Below are 19,836 nucleotides of genomic sequence, written 5' to 3' on the forward strand. Positions count from 1 at the left end.
GAAAGTTGCATTTTACACACACACATGTCCTTGGGACATGTGTGTGTGTAAATTGCACTTAAGTTTAATTTCAGGGGTGCAGGGAGGGGTTCTTTGGACCCCCCCTGCACCCTTGAATTTGCATTTTCAATTTGCGATTCGCAAATTGAAAATCGCAAATTGTAAATGCCTTCCCATTGATTCCTATGGGCCTCTTGGCCCATAGGAATCAATGGCAAGGGTTTTACTTAATTGCGATTTGCAATTTGTGAATCGCAATTAAGGAAAATTAAGAAATCGGAAAAAAAAGCGATTTTTTAATGCATACCAATTTGCGATTTCTTAATTGCGATTCCTTAATTTTCGCAATTAAGAAATCGCAAATGGGCACTTTGATGCATGTGGCCGTATAAGAGTAATGTGAATTGTACCTATATAAGGGAAAATTCACTCGGAGCTCTAAACGCCACACAGCAGATGGTCGTACAGGGAGCAGGTTAGATCAGCTGAATAAAGAACCTTAAAAACTTGTTGCAGAGCATTGTGTGGGTCAAAAGCAAAGAAGCACTGCGCATCCAAGGTGAAGAAGCATCACGCAGCAGAAGCGATGCAGCGGTTCCGAGATGCCGAGAGGCTGAGTTGCGAGGCCCTGTTGTGTCATAGCCAAGAATCCCACTGAGGGCACTTGCAATGTGAAGTCCAGGCATTGAGGATGCGGCACACAGCTTAGGCAATGCACTGGTTCAGATGAGCTGAGAGGCTGACATGAGGAAGCCAGCATCATGATTGATCTGCCATCAATGAAAAATGCCAGGACCTGGATCCGAGATGGACAGCACCTTTGGTGATGCATTGAATCCAGAGATGTTAAGGGTGATGCAAACCTTCTGTGCTTGTCCCAATCCACGCAACAACAGTGATGCGTTGGTTCTGCTCAAAGATGCGCTGCCCAGCCGAGGATATGCACCAGTTTGCCTAGAGGATGTGACACTCACCAAAGAAGATGTGTTGGTTTTGCTGGAATGCACCATAGGCCCACTTCCAAGGGTCCAGGGTGGAGTGGCATCAAATGGCATGGTAGACTCACAGATGGCAGAGTCCAGGTCCAGATGCAAGGTTTTGAAAGCTTGTTTTGTTCCTGAGGTTTCAGATCAGGAGGCCTGCCAACTAGCCCTTGGAGTCACTCTGTGTTAAAGTGATGCAGGTCCAGTGCTTCTGACCCAAGCAAGAGGGCAGCAGGTGAGCACAGCAAAGCAGGAGTCCAGCATATCAGCAGTCCAGCACAGTTGCAGCCCTTTCAGCAGCACATCAGTTTTTCTTCCTGGCACAGTATCCACAGGTCCAGAAGTGTGCTGAAGTGGAGGGGGCTGAGGTCCAGTAAAATCAGGATAGCCCACTCCATCACACTTAAGCTTGCATTGTGTGTGGCAGTCCAGGTGAAATACACAAAGCCCATCTGCCACCTAGACCCAGTCATGTGATCAGAGACATGCTGCAGGCACCAAAGGCCAGATGTAGGACCCTTTTTGCGGCCGCAAAAAAGGGTAATAGCATGTACAAATGCTATTTTGCAAGTCACTGACAAAACAGCATTTGCGACTCTCACTATTAGGAAGGGGCGTCCCTTTCTAGTAGCAAGTCAACATTTGATGTACTAATGTTTTGTGGCCGCATTTGTGGCCGCAAACACTCGCAGTTTACCACCTACTTCACATAGGCGGTAAACCACTCACAAAGGGGAAGGGGTCCTCAGGGGACACCTTCCCCTTTGTGACTATGTGGGAAAGTATTTTTTAAGAGCAGGCAGTGGTCCCAGAGACCACTGCCTGCCCTTTAAAAAATTAAACTGAAAAGTTTAATTTTTCTTTTTTAAATGCATCCCGTTTTTCTTTAAGGAAAACTGGCTGCATTTGAAAAAAACTGCTTTATTAGAAAAACAGTAACAAACACGGTGGTCTGCTGACCCCAGCAGGCCTCCATCCCTGTGAATGATAGCCATTCCTAAAAGGGTCACAAATTGCGCCTTCCTCATTGATATTAATGAGGCAAGCAATTTGCGACCCCTTTTGGAATTGTAAACAGTGCCTGAGACACTGTTGTGCATTCCATTTAGTGAGTCGCAAATTGCGAGTCGGGCGGGTCATACATCTGACCCACAATAGCTAAGGCAATAAAATGCCAACTTTCTAAAAGTGGCATTTTTAGAATTGTAATTTAAAATCCAACTTCACTATAGGTTAGGATTTGAAGTTAGGATTGCAGAGACCCCTAAACTGGAAAATCATATCTTTATAGTTGGAAATTATGCTTATAAAATGTAATATGGTAATCCCAATGTTATCATATGATAGATAGAGGCCTTGCAGTATTGGAAAACAAATTGAAGAGTTTTTCACTACCAGGACATGTAAGCATAAAAGTCTTCTAAATACATTGTACTATGCCCTCTGTGCTGTCCAGGGCCTACCCTGGGGATGACTTATATGTATTAGAAAGGAGGTTTTTGGCCTGGCAAGACGATTAACTTGCCAGGTTGACATGGCACTTTAAAGCCGCACACACAGACTGCAATGACAGCCCTGAGAAATGTTTAAAAAGCTACTTAAGTGTGTGGCGCAATCAGTGCTGTAGGATCATTAGTAGCATTTAATTTACAGGTCCTAGGCACAGTTAGTGCACACTACTTGAGACTTATAGGTATATTAAATATGCCAGTTGTGGATAAGCCATTGTTATCACATTTCAGGGAGAGAACACAAGCACTTTAGCACTGGTCAGCAGTGGAAAAGTGAGCAGAATCATAAGCCCTCAACAAAAGATTCACCAAAAACAGGAGGTCTGAAGGCAAAAAGGTAGGGAAAACCACTGCAAGGATTCCAGGTCAAACACGAAGCAAACATTTTCCCTGTGTTATTAAACTGTAACTCTATTGTACACCCCATTTAAAGTTGTATGTAACTAACAGAGCCACCACTTACTGCTTGGGCTTCATAAAAGACTCTTGATTTGTTATCCTAATAGTGTGTTTCTGTTGTCCTAACCTTATTTTCCTGTGTGTATTCTGTCTGCTATTCATAACCATGCCTGTTTGTTCCAAGGCGCTAACACATTGCTCAACTATTGTTTTTCATTCTATTCTACAGAACGTTGCATTTTTCTTGCTCTTCCTCTTCAGTGGGTGTGACAAGGCATATCTCCCTACTTCTGCTCTTTTACAAATAAAACAGCTAGTTCTATTTCTCTCTGTACTGGGAATTTTCTTAGCATTGTGTTGAACACTCCTTTCACCATTCTGCCCTTTGCAGTCATCACTCCTTCCCTACTCTCCCTTCCAGGAAAAGGGCCTTCTCACTAACACACCCTTTGTGGTCCAACCTACTGCATCCAAGCACAGTTAAGCAGGTAAATAATTAGATATTTTATTCTTTTCCACTGGAGATGCAGATCACTCTAAAGCATGATGATATACTTGGCCAGGGGTCTTTATGACAAAGACAATATTCTTTCAACCCCTATCCTGGCCATTCTGCATGCATGTTCTGGATGCGTGTTTTTTCATATACCACACAGTAAGCATTCAATTCCTCCTTTAAGTGTCTATTTTGTACCCACATTTTTCCATTTATTCTAACGGTAGTGCATTATTCTCTGTTTGGACCTCGTCATAATATATACTTTCAGTAAGAATGGTGTTTGTGCTTCTCATGTACCACCTACATTTTCAGTGGTTCACCTTCCATTTATTTTTTTTAAAAGTTTTCTATAGTGCGAACATGACCACAGAGAGTATCAGAGCGCTTTACAGTATATGCATCAAGAGGGTACACATTAAAAAACAGAGTAAATAGGCGAAAAATTTACAGTCATAAAATGTCAAAACAGAATAAACATAGGGAAAAATCCACAGTCATAAAATGCCCGAAATATTCTTGGGAGCCAGGCAACCGGGCGACGAATCTGCGGTTGTGGCCCCAGCATCGGATTGAGAGTCCATACTGAGGCAAAAATGTCTTCATTAGGAGCCCTTTAACTTCTTTCTTGAAAAGGAACGTGGAAGGGTTAATCCAGACTTCAGTGGGAAGGGAGGTCCAGATCCTAGGAGCCATACCTGAGAAGGCACTATTGTAGGTGTTTTTTTCCTTGAATTTTTGTGGTTTGAGCAACAAGGTGCTGGCGCTTCTGGAGGATTTCGAACCACATGAGAGCTCCAAATTCTGAGTGAGGTACAGCAGAGTCTTGTAGTGGATGGCTTTGTGTGCCATGCATGTCATTTTTACCTGTATCTGAGCTTCATAAAGAAGCCAATTAAGGGCCAGCAAGTGCCGAGAAATATAGTTGACTTTTTTTGTGCCAGTTATGAGCCTAGCCGCAGAATTGAGGGCAACCCTAAGAGGAGCCGTCTTCACTCCGGGCAAGCCACATAGCGTTGCACTACCATAGTCCAGCTTTGAAATCACTAAAGCTTGTACTGCAACCTTTAGGTCAGGAGCAAGGAGATAGGGTTTGAGTGTTCTGAAGATGCTGAGTTGTACAATTGCTACTTTGGTAAGGGAACTGATGTGCTTCTGCATGTTCAGGCTTTTATCTAATATGATACCCAGAGAGAATGTTGAATCCAGGAGGTGAGGTCTACAGTTGAGGGCAGTAAGCTGATTTAGCCATTGGTCCATGTCTGGAGATTGTTTGTGGCGTGAGATTAGGAGGGACTCGGGGGCATATCATCAAGGGCAACATCGCCACTTTAGCGGCCCTTTTGCAACTAAAGCGGCGATATTTGTATTGCCCTATCAGCATGCTGTCGCTAACACCTGTTAGCGACGGCTTACTGGCAATAGCGCCTGTGTCATTGCCGCATTGCATATCAGCGATAATAATCGCTAATGACATGCAAAGTGGGCGTTCTCTAGGCGTTCTCTCTGTAAACAACCCTGGAAAAGTCGCTAACCACACATCGCGGTATCATCAAGCGGACCCTGACACCCAAAGCGACAGAAAAAATTACGCTTACCGTGGTTATCGCCATTAGCTAACGTCTGCAAAATGACTTAGCTATATTTATAATGGGAGGTGGATTCTAAGTCCACACATCCCTATTAACAAGGACTCCCTTCGCGCTGTAGTTGCATTGTTGGATATCCAGCGATGATCCCTCATTACGCCGCTGTCGCCGGAATTTTTATCGCCGTGGAGATAAGCGTTGATAATAACGTGTTATCTCGCAAATCAATTCCGGTGATAGCCGGCGTTATATAAATTTGCGCTATGTGCGCTCTGCGATGTTTATCGCAGTTTGTTGGTGATATGCCCCTCAGTTTTTAGAGCATTAAGCTTGAGGTGGTTACGTGTCAGTCAGCTTTATGTTTCCAGCAGCACTAAGTTGAGGGATTGAATGTCCTCAGGGAAGGCGATCCTCATGTATAGTTGGGTATCATCCACGTACATATGATAGTGATTGCTGGATGATTTCAAAATTTCAGTCAGAGGCTCCATGAACAAGTTAAAGAGTGTGGGAGAAAGTGCTGAATCTTGAGGAACCCCCAGAGTAAACGGTGCAGGATGAGACAGAGATTGGTTCACCTTGAAGCTTTGGGATCTGTTGTGAAGGAAAGAGGAGACCGTCCGGAATAGCACCTTGCCTAAGTGATGCATTGACGATTATAGTCCAGAGTGTTAGTAAGGATCATCTAACTTCCGGGTAACGGTTTGATGGTTGAGGGTCATTGTGATGATTAGAGGGTTTCAAAGTCAACAGCATTTTGCTTATAATGTGTTCATCCACGTTTTGGAACAGGCTCTAAGAAGCATTGCTTTTTGGGAGGTAGGGCTGAGCAAGGAATGTAGCCACACCATGGGGACAGAGGGTGTTCTGTGGACTGATCGACAGGAGCTCAAGGGCAGAGCATAATTAAGTTTCAATCTTAGTGGACTTAGCCAAGAAGAAATCAGCAAAATCTTCACAGTTCGGTAGAGATCCTTCACCCTATGGTGACAGATTAGGATGACTATTAGCTTGAGATTTGATGAGTTTGAACAGTTTTTGTTGGACTTTTTTTTGCTACGTCTAGTTGAGTTCTGAAAAAGGTGTCCTTCTAGTATCTGATGGGCTTATTGTAAATGCTCCTCAGAGATCTCAGATGGTGGAGATGTTCTAGGGAGGGATGGGATCGCCACAGTCTTTCTGCAAGTCTTTAGTTTCTTCTTCCGGAATTAAGACTATCATTGAACCATGGTTTGGAGATTTTGGCAGACATTCTGTTAAGTGCAACTAAGTCTAGTACATTAAGCATTGCATGGTTATAATGGGCCGTAAGGTCGTGAACATCCGACATGTTAACAGGAGGGGGCAGGATGTTATCACAGAGGCAGATTCTTTATGATCCTATTTTATTTCCTATAGAGGCCTAACACAGGACCCTTGCACTGAACATGGCTTTTCTCTTTTGATGAGTATCACCAAGCCACAATCTATGTGGAATAACATTTGCACATTAATCCTCAACAGTCTTAATGTTTCCCCAATTGACTTTCCATTTTTCATTCTATTTTAAAGACTTTACTACGTTTGACATCCATGTATTACTATTGCTTGGTTTCAACAAGCCGATTGTAAGTCGCTGCTCCCTTTTCCCTATTACATTGGTATGTCTACCTACCGTATTGCTGCTGAAATAAATACTAATGTGTTCTACTCAATTTTAGCTCATGTGGGCTCTTTTATTGATCAAAGGTCCTGATGAAGCCCTTCTAATGTATATAGAGCACTAAATACCGTTGACTAATATACAATTAAACTCAAATAAATACATTATTCGAAGAATCGCCCTGATTCTTGAGTCAATTGTTTTACTTGCATACACATTTGTAAACTTATCATGTTTGTGCACATATGATCACTTCTTTATGAGCACTCAGCTGTTTTGTTAATAAATTAATAAATGGTAAGACACAAATTCATTGTTGTACATCTATTCATAATGCAATTGTTGATCAGGCTTGCTTTCCATGTGACTAATAGAATAAATGCAGATAAGCTAGACATCTACCACATTGAGTTGTATTCCTTATCTATGATAGGTTCACAGTGAATCACTGTATCTTGCATCTTAGTTTTGGCAAGGGGGCATGACCAAATACCTAGGTTGATCTGTGATTTAGATGCCAGTGTGCCATCTCGTTGATTTTCTTTTTTGGGCTAATCAGTCTCATAACATGACAGGTCTTTTTACGGTATATGGTTTGTGAACCATGCTAATTATATTTTCGGTATGCATTTCTTGTCTAATTGTTGCACGAATACCGCATCAAAGAACACGATAGTTTAAATAAATAGGATTAACTTCATTCATATCTCTTGTTTATCTAATAGTGGACAAGTACAAGTGGGAGAGCGAAAGGGTGTGTCCTGTTACGGTGATTCCTGGGAGTGTCGAGAGTGTTGTGTTCTGGGTGCCAACTCACTTGTTTCTCTGGAAAGGTTAAGAGGACAAGTGAGGCACTATAGCTAGTCAAATTCAAGTTCATAGATACTGAGGTGATATGGTGACTCAGGCCTACATACTGATGTTCTACGGTCCTAAGCATAGTTCTGTTCCTGAGCAGAAATCCTGCAACATCTTGCTGATATCTAGTGGGCTCATCTCCATCCCACTGGGACAGATTGTGGTTAATCTCACCAATCTGCCCCCAGGGAGGTCAGAAAGACAGATGGACCCATTTTGGGCTTGGTGCATGGCATAAATGCATGGGTGGGCCACCACCCCTTTTTTGACCATTTCTACCCAAGGTGTCTAGTGGTCTTTCTGTTCCCAGTGAGTCAGATTGCGGATAAATCTCCCCAGTCTGCAAGGGGGAAGACATAAAGACTGCTGGTCTGATTTTGGAATGGGTGCATTGCCTGATGCCTGGGCTGGCGGCCCCCATCTCCTTTTGCTATTTTTCCTCATATCTAGTGGGCTGTCCCTGAGAAGGGATGTTAGGGTAAACATTCCCTATCAGCAGGGGAAGGCATAAAGACTCTTGTGCCCTGGGTGGGGGGGACACCCACCCACATGGGCTGCTTCCCTCCATTAAGTAATGGGGTGGATCCCCAAACAGGAATGCACTAGGTAGAGAGAGCGCTGGCAATGTCACACAGTCTCCTTTCCAGCACTGCCCCTTCTGCAGACATCTGTGCTCAGGTGGACACAAATGGCCTCCTTGACATCTATCAGAAGTGAAAGTAGGTCACACCACTAGCACAGTCTGTGTTCACTTTGGTTTGCAGTGAAGTCAGCGCCCTGTGTTCCCCACTCATTGCAGCAAAACAACATGAGTGAGCCTTTCTCCTTGCATTTCAAGTTTGATTTTGGAATGGAAAATGTTTCACCAGAAACATTTATTTTTCCAGTATAGTAGACAACCTTTTGTAGTGCGATTGCCAATAACAGGTCATTCACAGCACTGAACAAGTTAAATAAGATTTGTTAACAACCCTCTCTCTGCCCATTATTGCCATTTTAGGAGCTGGTAAAACCTGGTGAGGGTGCTGAAGCTGCAGCTGCAATGTGAAGAGTAGGTCTTAAAAGTTAGAAAGAATCAGTAACCAGCATCTTCATTTTGTCTCACTTAGGGGATTCACAGAGTAAGAGTATTGGGGCATTGAGATGTTTCCTTTACGATCCTATTTGAAAAAAGAAGTTAAAAACTAAGCAAGGTATAGCTTTGGCAAACGTATATAAAAGAGTAGACTCTATGTATATAAATATTGCTACCGCTCGTAGTCGCAACTGTGACTTTGCCCTTTCATCTGCTCTGAGACCCGTGAGGAAGTGCCCCTGCTGCCGTCACTTCGTGTGTGCCTGCGACTCTTGGGGTGATTAGACAACCCCCACTGGATTTCCGAGTCCGGGACTGCGAGGCCCACAGGTCTTTGCGCTCACTACACCACGCGCACCTGTTGCCTCTTCCCGGACTCCTCCCAGCTGATCTGGGCGCCTACAACAGCGACTCGCGGCCCCCGCTTCACGGGTGCCGCTCGTAGTCGCAACTGTGACTTTGCCCTTTCATCTGCTCTGAGACCCGTGAGGAAGTGCCCCTGCTGCCATCACTTTGTGTGTGCCTGCGACTCTTGGGGTAATTAGACATCCGCCGCTGGATTTCCGAGTCCGGGACTGCGAGGCCCACAGGTCTTTGCGCTCACTACACCACGCGCACCTGTTGCCTCTTCCCAGACTCCTCCTCCTATATATTAATCCCGCCCTCACCGCGCTAGCGGGACGCGCGCGGGACAGAGCCCGGGGCTAAGCCCGGGCAAAGGGCGGGCCGTTTGAGGCCGTTCGAGGACGTGAGAGACTGGACTGGGCCACCCCTCTAACCTTCACTTTTTGCCATCTACTACGATACGTATGTACCGTCCCCTTATTGACATTGCTCCAGCTATCCTTGTGATACTCTGTTTAGCTGTTTTGATATTTATATAAGAACCCTTTTCCCTGCCTTCGCTCAATAGGAAATATGGTGCTAACTAGAGAAACTAAAACCAAGGCCCCTGGAAGCGTGGGTAAATTGTTAGGTCCCATGGATAATTTTATCACCAAGGCAAACACATTCATCGATCAAAGTATTTCCTTGATGGAGGAAAGGGTTTCCCTGGACCTGGAGTTTGCTAAAAGATCTTCCATGGGTAATTTGGCCGATTCTAGAACCCCCGCCCCCGTTAACAATGCAGAGAATAGGGCCCTCTGTGAGGGCAGGCGTAGTCTGCCAAATAATGTGGACCTGTCGGCCTCCCAGCTTTCTGATTTACAGATAAGCTTGGATTTAGAAAGAACACCTGAGCTATTACCTCAAACCCTTCCACAAATGACTTCAGATGAAAGAATGCAAGCAAGGGGGAGGGCGCAATAAGGAAAAGAAAGAACGACCCGGAAAAATTCCATCCATAATGAGACCGATAATACCCCTAGTATTTCACAGAATCCACCCCCTAGAGTAGAACAGTTAGTAGTTTCTGCGATGGTCCATCATCCCGCACACGATATTCCTACCCCTATTAATCTGGAATCGCCTATTCTTTTATCCTGCAGAAAGGAATCAACTGATTGCAATAATTCCCAGCTACTAAATAAGATTGCTGAGCTCTTAAAAATCTTTCTTCAACCAGTAGAAGCAAAGTTAGCCCAGCTGGAGACACAGCTATCTAAGCTTGTTAAACTTCCACAGTTCAATCAACCGCCAGGGGCTCAAAAATCAGGGGGAAACAATCGTAATAAACAATCCTCCCTCAAGTCTGTAAATACCCTCCCAAAATCTACAATTAGTCAAAAGAATGTACCTTCAGCTGTAACAACCACATCAACGAACAATAAGAGCACAATGAACCCATCTACCAACGCTGCCGCGACTCTGTCACAGGGAAATACCCTGTCAACATTAACACCTGTATCGAAGACAGTGGCACCAAATAAAGCGACATCTAAAACCCCAGTGACCCAAACTTTAGCCTCTAAATTCCCGACCCCAGTTTTTAACAGAGATGCCCTTAGAGGACCCAGCGAGGTTAGATTTCCAGCTGACTTACCACCGGACGCTTCCCCATACGTAGTGGTAATGACCGGTGTGTCTGTGCTAGTGGACCACAATGCTGAACCCATGTGGTCCATGAAAAACAAGGCTCAACACTGGCTAAATTCCAATCGTCCCATACGTCCAACTTGGCATGGAAGGATTCTGTCGGTACGTAGGTCCCCATGGGTGGGAAAAGGTAGAAAAACGATCCCAGGAGATTGCATCGTGATCACTTTCGTAGATCCCCGAGTAGTAGATTATATCTGCTCTTGGGATCACACGAGTGCAAATGGAGGTATAGGTATTACACCACTTTCTTTTTTCAACCCTTCAGGACAACCTAACGGCCTTCTTTATCATCATGACCCTCCTTGGGCTGTACCACCCCCTCCCCAGTTTGAAATTGCTAACACAAGACAATTTGGGGGTCCTCGTTATCGTGATTTTGATAATTCCTGGCATTCAGTGGGTCTGCGTTATCAGGGAGGAGTTTGGGAAGAATGGGGTCCACATACGCTGAGGACGACTCATAGAGAACCGCCCGGCTGGGACCCTTGGTATAGCATCCCACTGAGAAATAGATTTAGGGGCCTTGAAATGGTCGACTGACCATCAACAGAAACTGAATCTATTAATTCTAACATATCCCAGTCAATTCTTAAAATAAGAACAACCCCTGCATCGAATGAAGGTGTAGTAATAAAACTTGACACACTGCCTATACCCATCCTCTTTTGGAACGTCGCGGGTTTACGTCCAAAGATAGAGGACGGGACTGCCTTACATTTTCTGGAGCCATGTAAAATAATTTGCCTTCAAGAGACATGGTCTACGACAGAGCTTCATCTATTGGGCTATAAAACATTTTTTATCTCAGCCGTCCATAGCTCAATAGGCAGACCCAAAGGTGGGCTAACAATGTACATTGCAAACACCTTGAATCACCTAAAAGTGTCCATTGTCCACTCCGACCCAAATTTTCAAATTCTTTCTCTTTCCTTTACGAATAAGGAGTCCATCCTCTTGGTCAATTCTTATAATAACTTAGAGGATGATCAATTCCTGATTCTTTTAAGTAATGTTCAGGAGAGAGTAACTCAACCTTATCGGTTGAAGGTTGGACAAGGGGCAATTCATCTTTTATGGGGAGGGGATTTTAACCTCCATCCATGCCCACAGGCTAAAGCAAACTGCTGTGGGATAGTGGATGAATTTGATGATCCATTAGTGCATTTTGCTCACACTTAGGTGGGGACTGCTATGAACAATTTGCTCTCTGACTTGGATCTTGCAAAAGCTAACAGCCCATGTTCAGATCAAATTTCCCTTCAATCGACTTACGTGGGCAGGGGACATCAAACGACAGTTGATTACATCTTTCTGTCACCTGGACTGCGACACACAGCTAGAGCCTTCCAGGTCATGGCCAACTCACTTAGTGATCATGCCGCTCTGAGGATGGACCTTCACCTAACTGATTATAAGCCCCGAAATACTGCCATAGCAAAAACTCTCGCCCAGAACAAATTAGACCTAGGCAAACAAAATGGCTATACATTAAAATGGGGAAAAATTAATCCAAATGAAATTACGAAAAAACTGGTAGAAGTGGCATATCCTAATATAATTAAATGTTTAGATCTATCGGAAACTCATAAAGAAGTCCTAAACAACTTTAGACAAATATTAGAGAAAACTAAGGGACTTCTCACTGTAAAACCGACGTTAAAGAACCCAAACAAGAAAGGGTGGTTCAATCATAGTTGCACTGCAGCCCTTACCAAATTAAAATTGGCCCTACATAATAAACCCAGAGATGCTGGGAAGATCCAACTCCTTAGGCGTCAATACGGAAGGGAACGTAAAATAAGAATCCAAGAATTGAAACAGAAACTCTGGAAAGACCTACACACGAGCGCTGTTTCTAAAAACAGTGAGGCTTTTTGGCGAACTGTCAGATCTCCTTATCTGACAGATAATAATAGTCCTAAGATTGAAGTGGCATAGATGAAGATACATGGGTGGCCCATTTTGCCAACATCTTTAAAAATACTTCAACTGTAGGGGGGTCAGTTAACATACTCCCAATAGTATAATATCCAATCGCGCTGCATTTTGATATTCCCGATTTATTAGTGGCTCTAGAAACAAGCAAAAACAGGAAAGCCCCAGGTCCAGATGGGGTCCCAGTGGATCTTTTTAAACACAATTTGGATCTCTGGGCCCCCATTCTCACTAGAGTCTGTACAGCAGCTGCAAATGTGGGACTGTTAAATTCCTGGACTAAGTCCATCATGGTCCCCATTTTTAAAAAAGGGGACCGCCAGGACGTGAAATGCTACCGCCCCATCTCATTGCTGGACTCTCTGGGTAAGGTTGTTGGGAGAGTAATACTTGAGCGACTTCAGCAATGGGCGGAGGAAGGAGGCATTATTTCTGACCTCCAGTTTGGTTTTCGAGAGGGGTTCGGAACGGTAGAGCAGGCCCTTAACCTCAGTCTGATTCTGGGCAAATACACCCAGGCAAAGAAGGACATGGTCTATATGGTATATGTAGACCTGTCCGCTGCCTTTGATTGCGTTTCGCACGCAACACGTTGACGGTCTTAAGGCAAATGGGAGTGGATCCCCCCTTTTAGACTTTTTGAGGGAACTCTACTCCAAAGCTTCGGCAAAAGTGCGCTTTGGGGTGAATGGAGAGCTGACGGACGGCATCTTTTGGAGTAGAGCGCGGAGTCAGGCAGGGGTGCGTCCTGGCCCCCTTTCTCTTCTCATTGTACACCAACGGCCTGGAACCAGAGATGTTGAGGGGGGCCCAGGACCTCCCACGAGTAAAACAGCGCCTGATTCCCGCCCTGCTCTATGCAGACGATGCCGTCATTCTCGCGCGTACTCCGCGAGAACTACAGAATTCCCTGAATAGATATACGGCCTTCATGGGCGGTCTGGACTTACAAGTGAACGTAAAAAAAAAGTTTGTCATGATTGCAGGTGCTAGGAAAAAACGAGTAAAAGACATCTATCTTGACAACCAAAAACTCGAGTTAACTGCCCAGTACCCATACCTAGGAATCATGATAGATGAAAGACTGTCATGGAGGTCAGCAGTAGAGGCAAGATGTCATCTGTTCAGAAGATCCATAGCGGCTCTGATGAGCTTCTCACAGAGATTGGGGAGGAGGGCACCAGCGGAGCTACTGAAAATCTACAGCGCCAAGTGTCAGGCCATTGCCTTGTATGGAGCGGGCGTTCGGGGACACGTAGATATTAGTGCCCTTCAGGTAGCAGAAAACACATTCCTAAGATTTCTTTTAGCTACCCAGAGATGCACTTCAACTTATGCTTCTCATCTGGAACTAGGAATCCCTTACCTAGAGGATTTGCTCAAGATCCAACCATTGATGCTATGGCGGCGCGTTTGGACCTCGGTCAAAAACGCGCTGACACAGACGATCGTGGCAGATACAATGGCTCTCGATCAATCCTCAAAAGTAAAGTGGCTTTGCTACATTAGAAATTTCCTTAAAGACCTCGGTCTTGAGAAATATTACCTCCAACCTGAGACTATCATTGCCCTCCCTAAGAGACCCCTAAAGCAACTAGCCCTCAGACATTTAGAGACACTGAGATTGACTTCAGAGTCGCTGAAACCTTCGGTTCTTCATGCGAACATGATTCAGACAACACTTTTGATCCAGCCGTATCTTACACTTCAGATCAGTACATATGAGAGAATGTTAATGACAAGATTCAGATTGGATACTTTCTATAGACTGGTAGCATTTCCAGCGAGTAACAGTTGGGACTTAATTCTTCCCTTATGTCCCTGTGACGAGGAGTGTAACCAGTCTAACATACATACTATTATGTTTTGTAAATTCCACCATCCACATAGGAAAATTTGGTTACTACCACTGCTGAGGCGTTGGGGACTTAGACAGTGTCGTCCTGCAATGCTTCGTCTCCAAATGCTGGAATCTGAATTGGTTTGTTACATTGTTCTTAACATCCTGAAATGTATTATGAAGCATAGGAAAAATCTGTAAAAAGTACTCTGGATCTAGTTCTAGTTTTAATTTGATTAACTGAAATGATTTGATATCCTTTTTTAAAAAATTCATAAAATTGTCAATGTATGAATTTCTTTTGAACTTACATTTTTAACTTGTATTTCTATCCAAATATCTAAACTGTATTTTTAAATGTTGCTTTTATGGTTTTCCTTTGTGAAAAACCGAATAAAGAAATTTATATATATTGCTACCTTTGCAGAGAAAGTCTATGAGTGTCAGGACATAGTCAACCTGCTTGAAACAACAGTGCTAAAGTGCATGTGCTTCTCCCATAAATATGATGACATTGATATATACCTGATTGGTATATTTGTTGTACTGGTAAGTCTGTTGTAAAGGGAAATATCATATACCCAGGGTCTGTACTTCAAATGCTACTAGTGGGCTGCAGCACTGACTGTGCCACCCGCAGAAGTTGCTTTCCAAACCTGTCTGAGGCCTTCCACTGCAGTGTCTGTGTGTGCAGTTTACTGTCAATTCAACTTTGCATTTAAAACTACGTGCCAGGCCTTAAACTCCCCTTTTACTACATATTAGTCACCCCTATGGTAGGCCCTAAGTAACCCTAAGGTCAGGGTGCCTTAGTACTCCTATGTATTGCATGCCCTGGTAGTGACAAACTGCCTATTTCATTTTTCACTACTGTGAGGCATACCTCTTTTATAGGCCAGCATTGGGAATTCCATAATATCCTTTTAATCTGTAATTCCTGATCAGAAAGGAGTACCTTTTTCATGGTTCATATGTTTGGAATGGTAATGATAAATCCTCCTTACTGGTGAAGTTGTATTTGTCACTACTGTATTACAAATGTCACTTTTAGAAAGTGGGCATTTCCCTGCAGTTACTGCTCTATGTGCCTGACAGCCTATTTCCAATACAAGTCTGGGTTGAGTGACAACTACACTTTGTGCAATCCCTCTAGACAGCCACAAACACAGAAAGGTGATTTCCATCTGCATTTGGAGCACTTGTGCATTCATCTGTATTCTGACAGGTCTTCCTGGGCAAGGCGGAATAGGAAGGGCTGACACTTGCACTTCAAAGGGTAGTATCCAGGCCACACACAACGCACTGATTAAACCCACTACAGATAGCCTGGCAGACAGGACTGGGATGACAGGGACCCTTGTGCACTTCAGAGAGCTGCTTGAAGCCACTCCCTATATCTAAGGCACTTTTGTGTAAACGTACTGTGTCTCTGACCCCCTAAAATCAGACTTTTCTGGATTTTGAATTCAACCTCTGTCAGTAGAACTGCTATGTTGCTTAAAGGACTCAAGTGGACTGTTCTACTGGAATGACTGCTTTTCAGCTTTTTGCCCTGCTACTTGCTGCTCTCTGACTCTGCTGAAGGAGTGCTACTCTACCTTCCTTCCAAGTAATTTCCGAGGGCTTACCTTCTCTTTTCTGAAGTGTCAGGGACATGAAAGACTTCCTGCATTTCTGATTGGTGCTGTTGGACTCTGTCTTCTGTGAGAACTACCTTTGCCTGGGGTTCCTTCTACAGTTCTTGGCCTGAGAAGTGGGTTCTGCAGCTGTTTTTCTACAAAACTGACTCATCACCACTTTTGAGCTGATTGGAACCGATGCATTTCACTTAGACGCCAACACATATGCTGTTTAATGCCGTAGGTAAAGGATCAAATTTAAGTCATCGGTGCGCTTGGGGGAGGACCCAATTAAATTAATGCGACGTGGCGTGACTAATCTTATGATTGTCAATTTGGGCAGAAATGACTCAATCGGCAGCCCGTCGCCGCATACTGCGACAATGCACGATACAACGTGGCGTCCTTGCTCGGGGATGACAGGTGACAGTGCAGTCGCTCGTTACCTAAGAAGGCAATTTCTCAAATCATGTCAGGCATGTACTCCTTAATGTCCTGAAGATGATCCTAATATCTTGTTTAAAGGATCAAAACGTCGTCGACTCTTGCTAGACAGTACTGCACATTACTCCATTGTGTAAAACGTGTGCATTAGCTGTCTCTGCACAGCTTGTCTTAAATGTATATTTTGAAAAGCTACAACTTACTTGGCTGAAATGTCTTTGTGTTTGTTTTGTTTTTGTCATGTTCTAGAGAGGATACAGGACTGTGTCCCTCTAGTTTGAAGGTCTCAACTTCAGTTGCTCAAATTGTTGATATCATTAAAATTACTGTACGGCTGGACATGCACAATATAGTTCTGATTCCGGTCTATATTTATCATGAGTTAAAACTGATCATTTAAGGACCACTGTTTATGTTTAGAAATTAATACCCAAATTCCTTACTTACCTTGTGGGTTCCCTTGTTATGTTTACAAAGCACTCGATTTCAGAGCAAACCCAGGATTACTGACATAATATACCCCTTTTTATCTACTTCATATATTTAGTGCACAGCAATAGAACATAGGGAAGGGTCTAAAACCCGTGCTCAAAGACTACTCTCCCATGCCCAAGCAGCAATGGAGGAAGCTACAGAAGAAAAAGTTCAACCAAAATCTGTTTTTTCACTCTACAGTTTCATGTGACACTACAGGCAACTCGGGCATTTATTGTTGGGGACACTTATGTCATTTAGAATCCCTCATTGGAAAACAACTACAAGCTGGTATCAACTATTGGTAGCTGTCCAACAAGAGGGTGTTGATACCAACATATCTCTAGTTCTTTAAGACTTATCCTGGATCCTTTATCTCTCATGGGGAGGATGCCTTAAGCTTAAACTTCTCTGGCAAATGGTGCAATAGCATAATATTTCTCCTTTAACACTTATTTTTATAGGCGAATTTGAGTGGTGACCTAAACCTAACCAATGAACCATTCAATCTATTATGTACTGAAAGTAAAGACAAGTGTTCACAACACTAAATTCCATCTATTTGATCCATCTTGGTAAATATAAAATCATTCACAAACACAGTATTACTATTAGTCCTTTTTTAATACAAAGCAAATTATGAATGAATTGTTACCTTTGGTAAGAAATACCCCTTGAAAGTGACATCCACTGTGGTTTCACGTGGCAGACTTAATGGCAAAATGTTGCCAAATCTCTGCACCTCATGTAGCACTGCATCTGTGTAGGGCAAAAGCTTTCGATGTCCAGAGGTAGGCTGCTGTGAACCTACTACTCTTTTAATCTCTTCCTGGACTTTTCCTGAATGACAACAGCAACATGTTTTGTTACAGATATTAGCAAAAATGTCCCATTTATCACAAATGTAATGCAGAAATGTTACCGTATGTGGGTTTTGCAATTCTCACTTCATGGAACAGATATGAAAATAGCACAATTACTGCAGATGTCTAAAACAAATTGACTGCTTTGAACAATAGTGACAAATCCTTCTCTAAAATGATATAGTGTTATATTACAAAGCAACAACATATGTATCTGTATGTTTATTAGGGAAATATGATAATTGAAACAGTTTCACCTATGACTATGGCCTCAGGGACTTTCAAGAACACAATGGGTTAATTTTCACTCATATGTTGGAGCAATATTTAGACTAGTTTTGTATAGTAGGTCATACAAATTGTATCTCTGAGGCTCAGTGATAAACAGTGTTGTGTAATACCATTTGGCCATCTCAGTTGCAACAAATCTGAATGTAGTTGGCATCAATTAAAAAAATATTATATATAAATATATTACCTACTGGCCATAGCCAGTAGGTATATATAGTTAGGATTTTTTCTCTATGGGATTTCTGAAAATTCTATGTCTAATAACTTTGGCGTTTGTGGACGGAATTGGCTGAAATTTTCAGGAAAATGGCACATTTTGTTTCTGAGCAGCCCCTGAAAATTTGGGGGGGTTTCGTCAAGCGGGGGCCGAGAAAAAAGGGGGGTCCCAAAACGTGTTTTTAACATTGAGTTTTCCATAGGGCGGTTGGACTCACTTTTAGCTCGAACGGCTGAATGGATTTCCACAAAACTTGGCAAAATTGTAGGGACTGGTAGCCCGATGTGCCTTTGCTATGTCTCAAGATATATGCTCCAGTGGTTTTTACGAAAATTAACTTTGAAAAATATATATTGGGCTACATTGGGCTATATATATGTTGGAGCCCAATGTAGCCCAATGTAGCCCAATGTAGCCCAAAGATGGCCACCAGGGACAAAAGAGCCCAAATGTAGCCCAAATATCAGCCAGATGTAGCCCAACTATAGCCCAGTGACAGAATGTCCCAGAGTGTTCTAAAGAACAACTAGAGCGCTAACAGTCTTACTTATGACAAAAGTATGGCACACCTGAAGTCATCTTGATTGGAATAAAGTGTTAACACTTAAAACATTTAATTTGCAAAGGAACAAAATGAGGGGTTTCATTTTGCCATAGAAATGTTATATATATATATCTATATATCTATATATATATATATATTACCTACTGGCGATAGCCAATAGGCATATATAGTTAGGATTTTTTCTCTAAGGGATTTCTGAAAATTCTATGTCTAATAACTTTGGCGTTTGTGGACGGAATTGGCTGAAATTTTCAGGAAAATGGCACATTCTGTTTCTGAGCAGCCCCTGAAAATTTAGGGGGGGGTTTCGTCAAGCGGGGGCCGAGAAAAAAGGGGGGTCCCAAAACGTGTTTTTAACATTGAGTTTTCCATAGGGCGGTTGGACTCACTTTTAGCTCGAACGGCTGAATGGATTTCCACAAAACTTGGCAAAATTGTAGGGACTGGTAGCCCGATGTGCCTTTGCTATGTCTCAAGATATATGCTCCAGTGGTTTTTACGAAAATTAACTTTGAAAAATATATATTGGGCTACATTGGGCTATATATATGTTGGAGCCCAATGTAGCCCAATGTAGCCCAATGTAGCCCAAAGATGGCCACCAGAGACAAAAGAGCCCAAATGTAGCCCAAATATCAGCCAGATGTAGCCCAACTATAGCCCAGTGACAGAATGTCCCAGAGTGTTCTAAAGAACAACTAGAGCGCTAACAGTCTTACTTATGACAAAAGCATGGCCCACCTGAAGTCATCTTGATTGGAATAAAGTGTTAACACTTAAAAAATTTAATTTGCAAAGGAACAAAATGAGGGGTTTCATTTTGCCATAGAAATGTTATATATATATATATATATATCTATATATATATATATATTACCTACTGGCGATAGCCAATAGGTATATATAGTTAGGATTTTTTCTCTATGGGATTTCTGAAAATTCTATGTCTAATAACTTTGGCGTTTGTGGACGGAATTGGCTGAAATTATCTGAAA

At 43.0% G+C, this 19,836-nt stretch overlaps 1 protein-coding gene across 1 annotated transcript in view; it reads right to left on the minus strand.

Annotated features, from left to right (window-relative positions):
• Nucleotides 1-19,836, minus strand: part of LOC144761294 (cytochrome P450 2K1-like) — a 585,479-nt gene that overhangs the window by 23,813 nt on the left and 541,830 nt on the right. The window contains exon 7 of the mRNA XM_078646742.1: nt 17,561-17,745. Coding sequence (XP_078502868.1) covers nt 17,561-17,745 — 185 coding nt within the window. The remainder of the gene's footprint in view (nt 1-17,560; nt 17,746-19,836) is intronic.

Source organism: Lissotriton helveticus, chromosome 6 (assembly GCF_964261635.1).
Source record: "Lissotriton helveticus chromosome 6, aLisHel1.1, whole genome shotgun sequence".
Lineage (NCBI taxonomy): Eukaryota > Metazoa > Chordata > Amphibia > Caudata > Salamandridae > Lissotriton > Lissotriton helveticus.